Source organism: Schistocerca piceifrons, chromosome 6, assembly GCF_021461385.2.
Source record: "Schistocerca piceifrons isolate TAMUIC-IGC-003096 chromosome 6, iqSchPice1.1, whole genome shotgun sequence".
NCBI classification, from domain to species: domain Eukaryota; kingdom Metazoa; phylum Arthropoda; class Insecta; order Orthoptera; family Acrididae; genus Schistocerca; species Schistocerca piceifrons.
The window spans coordinates 592,990,025-592,997,015 of NC_060143.1; the positions used below are offsets into that span (position 1 = coordinate 592,990,025).

A 6,991-nucleotide genomic window follows, 5' to 3' on the forward strand; every position below is an offset into this window, starting at 1 on the left:
ATTCAACGTCATACATCACTGCCGTCTGGTTTCTGTACAAGTTGTAAATAGCCTTTCGTTCCCTGTATTTTACTCCTGCTAGCTTCAGAATTTCGAAGAGAGTATTCCAGTCAACATTGTCAAATGCTTTCCTCAGGACTACAAATCTTACAAACGTAGGTTTGCATTACCTTAATCTATCTTCAAAAGAAGCCGTAGGGTCACTATTGCCACGCGTGTTCCTAATTTCTCCGAAATCCTGCTTATCTTCCCCGAGGTTGGCTTCTACCAGTTTCTCCAGTCTTCTGTAAAGAATGTATATCTATACTTGCTACAAATTAAAGTCCCGCGCTGCGCTTTCTGTCTGTATGTTCGGCGTAATCTCAGTAATGATGAGAGTGAAAGTGCTACTTTTTTATCTGGCGTTTGGAGCGGCATCCCGTGACAGCGATGTGGGCTAGGAGCTGCTCGGCTAGAGATTAGGCTGCACTGGCGCGAATAGCGGTAAAGGAAACAGCCGCAGCGCAACTTGACCACCACCTGTCTGAAGTCTTTCGGAATTTCACGGACTACTGGTGTGTTTATCTGTTGTCAACTCTTCGAAGTACACAGTCCACAAAAACATTTACGGAATCCAAGTACCAATGGCTTCGGTTATGCGCGCGTCAGCGTATCTGATTATATATGGAGTGCATAGGGGCCTGAAGATAGCATTGATGTGATGCCGAAACATCGTGTAATAAGTATAATAAATATAACAAAAAGTTTTAAAAACATACGGATGTTTGAGCATTTTTTTTTTTTGGTAAATATCTGACTGGCCGCCGTCCCGTATCCACAACGGATCAGCGGAGATATTACACATAAATCGTACAGCCACAGATGTTCACGTGAAGCCTGGTCTGGTCGCTACTGTTACATAAATCCAGCTTAGCTACTAAAGAAATCGTTACCAGCCCTAAGTCAGTCTCGTGCACACCGACTATAGGGCCATTGGCGATACGGACAGAGCCTCTTATATCGCAGCAGTCTGCCTCTCTCCTCTGGTTCTTGCCGTGCGAGCCCCAAACAGAATCTGTTTCTATCGTACAGTACGCCTACGTGATTCATTTGTCTCCGCACAGTCCGGTAGATATGGATCTTTGACGGCCCACATTCAAACCACAAGCGATTTGGCTCACAGCAGACCGCAGATCGCCGCGCGTGTGTGTCTGCGCAGACGACGTGACATCCATCCATCACACGCTTGTGTGGAAACAACGTCTCTACGGCACAGAAGATACGCTCGATCACTGGGCCGGTATGTGAACGTCAGACCTCAAGGACTAAACGTGGTGTGGAGGCGTGAGCAAAGGGTAGTCTTCAGGTAACAAGGCTAGGCGGGAAGTCACGTGAGAATGGTGATCCTCACGCACTAGACTACAACAGTCTGCGCAGCTGCAACGGAAGTAGTAGTAGTAGTAATGGGGGGGGGGGGGGGGGGGGGGGTCGCGTCCGGCATCCCGCCAGTCCCACGACACGCGACGAGCACCGCAGGCTGGCAAACCTGCAGCACATCCAAACCGCAACACTTCCTGCTTACACAGTGTTTGAGTTTCTGGCAGCTTTATGTTATCGCCATACACTGTGATTTTGGTTGTTGTCCTGTTTAGTGTTCCAGGAATTATTTTATTCGTTGTTACTGTCATTTGATATTTGGTACTGAACAATGTCAAAAAGAAATTTGTCGAAAGTTACGAGTGGCCAAGTTCCGCGTCATTCTCCAGGCCAAGGGATTGCTGTGCAGTGTTAGCCGACAGAGATTCGGCGCGTGTCATGTCTCCACTCTGAGAGTGAGAAACTTAACAGTGTCCTACTTCTCCCCGTTAAATGTGTAATCGACGGAACTGCTGCAGCTCTCAACTTAAACAAAAACAGTAATGCGAAGATTGGTAAGGATATATTCGAGAAATAAAAGGAATCTGGCATGACATAGAAGCTTGAAGCTCTTCGGGAAAATACGTTATATCGATAAACGCATTACCAGTGTAAATTACTTTTCGTGAGATCCGTCATCTTTATGATTTTTATTGCAGAAAGGAAAATTCGGCACTCGGCAAGTTGTTGATCGCCCTTATCGAAGCACAAAGTTTTTCCATTTCATAAATAATAACAGTGACTGTTACAGTGGTACTTCGGAGCGATTAGAGTGATGTCAGTGGTGTTCATCCGTTATCACCAAAGAAATACGCGGATTCAGTTGCATGTTTAGACTGCGTAATTTACAACTACACACACCAACAAAAGTTTGCACCTCAGTTCCGAGAGTTTCGGAACCTGTACAGACAATTGGAATAGAGATCAACGTAAACATCAATTCTGCCCTTTTTATTGTTCATGAAAACCACACATTGCATCTTGTACCACCACACAGAGAGACCTTCAGAGGTGTTCGTTGAGACTGCTGTACACCCCGGTATGTATAGTACCCAGCAGCATGTCCTCTTGCATTGATGCATGCCTGTATTCGTCGTGGCATACGAACCACAAGTTCGTCAAGGCACTGCTGGTCCAGATTGTCCCACTAATCAAAGACGATTTAGCTTAAATCCCTCAGAGTGGTTCGTCGGTAATGTCGTCCATAAACAGCCCTTTTCAGTCTATCCCAGGCATCTTCGATAGGGTTCATGTCTGGAGAACATGCTGGCCACTCTAGTCGAGCGATGTCGTTATCCTGAAGGAAATCATTCACAAGATGTGCACGATGGGCCGCGAATGGTCGTCCATGAAGGCAAATGCCTGCCGATATGATTGCACAATCAGCCGCAGGATGGCATTCACGTATCGTACAGCTGTTGCGGCGCCTTCCATGACCACCAGCGGCGTACGTCGGCCCCACATAATGCCACCCCAAAACAGCAGCGTACCTCCACCTTGCTGCACTCGCTGGACAGTGTGTCTAAGGCGTTCAGCCTGACCGGGTTGCCTCCAAACACGTCTCCGACGATTGTCTGGTTGAAGGCATATGCGACACTCATCGGTGAAGAGAACGTGATGCCAATCTTGAGCGGTCCATTCGGCGTGTTGTTGGCCCCATGCCTACCTCGCTTCATGGTGTCGTGGTTGCAAAGATGGACCTCGCCATGGACGTCGGGAGTGAAGTTGCGCATCGTGCAGCCTACTGCGCACAGTTTGAGTCGTAACACGACGTCCTGTGGCAGCACGAAAAGCATTATTCAACATTGTGGCGTTTCTATCATGGTTCCTCCGTGCCGTAGTCCGTGGGTAGCGGTCAGCCTCTGCAGTAGTAGCCCTTGGGTGGCCTGAGCGAGGCATGTCATCGACAGTTCCTGTCTCTGTGTATCTCCGCCATGTCCGAACAACATCGCTTTGCTTCACTCCGTGACGCCTGGACACTTGCCTTGGTGAGAGCCCTTCCTGGGGCAAACTAACAATGCGGACGCAATCGAACCGCGGTATTGATCGTCTAGGCATGGTTGAACTACTGACAACAAGAGCCGTGTACCTCCTTGCTGGTGGAATGACCGGAACTGATCGGCTGTTGGAACCCGTCCGTCTAATAGGCGCTGCTCATTTATGGTTGTTTACATCTTTGGGCGAGTTTGGTGGCATCTCTGAACAGTCAAAGAGACTATCTGTGATACAATGTCCACAGTCAACGCCTATCTTTAGGAGTTCTGGGAATCAAGGTGATGCAACACTTTTTTTTTATGTGTATATATCCCGCCAGCGTTCGGCGGTGACAATGAAAAGCTGCGTGTGAGAGGTTCCACTATGACTTGCTTAACAGTCTTGTTATTTCTCGGGCCAAATTCCTTAACTTGCCTCCAGATCAGTTCTGTAGGGTTCATATGGTAATGGTACTGTGGCAAATGTAAAAATGCAGCATTTGTATTGTGTACTCGACGCTGTAAAAATGATTGTTTTTCATGTTTCTACGTCACATCTGTGGCATAAAACAATGGACATAGTCCAAATGAGTTGTATTTGGTCTTTCATTTTTGCTTTAATAATTGATATTGCAATTTTGCTTAATTTATACAATCTTTATAAAGAGTCTTTCACGAAATATTGTTAGTTGGTATTAATGTTTGAAATGAAAACAGGAATTTCGCGTGCAATACGTAATTAGAAACATGAAGACGTGCATTATTCATGAAAAATTAAAATTACGAGATGTAAGTGATTCGAACTGCACAAGGGAAACAAAACTGACTCGAGCGGCACTTAAACCAGCGAACCATATCTTACAACCAGTTTCGAAGCTATTACGTTACCAATTTCGATATACACGAACGTACACTTGTGTTTCAACTGTATCTAATACACTCCCTCCGAAAGCTTCATAGCCGATTAACTGTATAAATTTATAGTAAGCTTTAAGAACAACCTATTTCTCGACACATTCTAACTGCGTTCGACATCCGTGTTTCACTGCGGAACAGAAAACAGCGTCAGCCATTTTCGTACTGCGCATTAACAGCGCGGCAATCAGAGCACAACATTGCAGAGGCAGTAACTGTACACGATTTTTGAAATAAGACCTAGTTAAGTAAAGCGTGATTAAAAAAAAACGTTGACGGCTGCTAATACATTTGAATATCTTAAAGTTTAGTGTAACGTAACTTGGTGATAATATAATACATCCACTATGTGATCAAAAGTATCTCGACACCTCGCTCAAATAACTTTAACGTTGAATATGGTGTTTCTTGGGGAAAGGCAGCCAATTTTTCACGAAGTGCTGCATTGAGGAGAGGCATCGGTGTCGGTCGGTGAGGCCTGGCACGAAGTTGGCGTTCCGAAACCTCCCAAAAGTGTTCTACAGGATTCAGGCCAGGGCCTGTGCAGACGAGTCTATTATAGGAATGTTGTTGTCGTGCAAGCACTCCACCACAGCCCGTGCATTATGAACAGGTGCTCGATCGTGTCGAAAGATGCAATCGCCATCCCTGAATTGGTCTTCAACAGTGGGAAGGAAGAAGGTGCTTAAAACCTCAATGTAGGCCTGTGCTGTGATAGTGCCACGCAAAACAACAAGGGGTGCAAGCTCCTCCACGGAAAACACGACGACACCATAACACCACCGCGTCCGAATTTTACTATTGGCACTACACACGCTGGCAGATGACATTCAGCATTCGCGATACCCACACCCTGCCATCGGATTGCCATATTTTGTAGCGTGATTCGTCACTGCACATAACATTTTCCAGTGTTCAATCGTCCAATTTTTACGCTCCTTACATCAAGTGAGGCATCGTTTGGCATTTACCGACGTGATGTGTGGCTTATGAGCAGCCGCTCGACCATGAAATCCAAGTTTTCTCACCTCCCGCCAACTGTCACAGTTCTTGCAGTGGATCCTGATGCAGTTTGGTATTGCTGTGTGATGATCTGCATAGATGTGTGCCTATTACATATCACGACCCTCTTCAACTGTCGGCGTTCTCCGTCAGTCAACAGACGTGGGCGGCCTGTACACGTTTGTGCTGTGCGTGTCCCTTCACGTTTCCACTTCAGTATCACGTCGGAAAGAGTGGACCTAGGGATGTTTAGGAGTGTGGAGATCTTTCGTGCAGACGTATGACACAAGTGACACCCAGTCCTCTGAACACGGTCGAAGTCCGTGAGTTCCTCGGAGCGGCCCATTCTGCTCTCTCACGACGTGTGATCATTACTGAGGTCGCTGATACGGAGTACCTGGGAGTGAGTGGCAGCGCAATGCACCTATTATGAAAAACGTATGTTTTGTTGGGGGTGACCGGGTATTTTTGATCACATACTGTAAGTATGACCTACTTCCGAGAGCGCAACAACGTGTGTAGGTGTAGTACTCCTTCCGACCAATCATCGCGTTTGTGTTTGTTTAAATCACGTTTATTCTTAGACGAACGGAGTATAGCTAGCGGGAACCTTGTAAAACCCGAGTTTGCTGTGTGCAACAGTACGTCGTTGACGCACATATCTCAAATAACACAATAGATACGATTCTCTTAGGCCGACGATTCTTTGTGGTACACGCTGTACTGTATACAGGAGGGTACTCACGCGCACGGTGATGGCGGTGTCGGAGTGCTGGACGCCGTCGGAGAGGCGCACCACCAGCACGTACTCGTCGGCGGCCTCTCGGTCCAGCGGCGCGCGCAGAGTCAGGGCGCCGGAGCGCGCGTCCAGCGCGAAGCGGTCGGCGGCGGCTGGGGCGCCGGGCGGCGGCAGCAGCGAGAAGCGCAGCTCGCCCTCCAGGTCGGGGTCGCTGGCGGCGAGGACGGCGAGCGGCGCGGGGCCCGCCGGCAGCTCCTCCGACACGGACAGCTCGCGCGGCGACGACGGCGACAGCGACGGCGGGCTGTCGTTGCGGTCCAGCACCTCCACCCGCACCTGCAGCAACAACACGGCGCGCGAGGGTCAGCGCGGCGGACAGCGGCTGGGGGGCTGGCTGGGAGGTGGGAAATGACGCTACAGCTTGTAACGTAGCACCTACACTACGTAGTACTGTATAAACGTACCCACTCTATTTTGCAATTTCGTTCAAAGGCTTCTACAGTATTTTAATAATAATAACAACGTAAGGGCTTCACTCACATTCAAACCAAAGTAATTCAGGCCACCCATACGGCGACGTAATCAATACACGAGCGCTGAATGAAAAGTAATCGTTAATTCGGTTTGTATGGGAATATTTTAATAAATCAAACGCGCAAATAATCCTTAGAATGTGATCTTTAAGTACCATATTCACTTTTGCACATAATGACCAGCTAACTAGATACATATCTGCCAACGATCAACAAGATTTCTGAAGCCTTCACGGAACAAGTTGACACTCTGTTTTCGCAACCACACAGTTCTCTCAACGTCTTCAAATATGGCTCTGAGCACTATGGGACTTACCTTCAGAGGTCATCCATCAGTCCCCTAGAACGTAGAACTACTTAAACCTAACTAACCTAAGGACACCACACACATCCGTGCCCGAGACAGGATTCGAACCTGCGACCATAGCGGTCGC

General features: G+C 47.8%; 1 protein-coding gene across 1 annotated transcript in view; it reads right to left on the bottom strand.

Moving 5' to 3' along the window:
* The window catches only part of LOC124803478 (cadherin-related tumor suppressor), a 491,307-nt gene extending 484,713 nt beyond the window's left edge, over nt 1-6,594 (bottom strand). The window contains exons 1-2 of the mRNA XM_047264670.1: nt 6,565-6,594; nt 6,031-6,360 (exon numbers count right to left, since the gene is read on the bottom strand). Coding sequence (XP_047120626.1) covers nt 6,031-6,360; nt 6,565-6,594 — 360 coding nt within the window. The remainder of the gene's footprint in view (nt 1-6,030; nt 6,361-6,564) is intronic.
* Between the last annotated feature and the right edge of the window lie 397 nt (nt 6,595-6,991).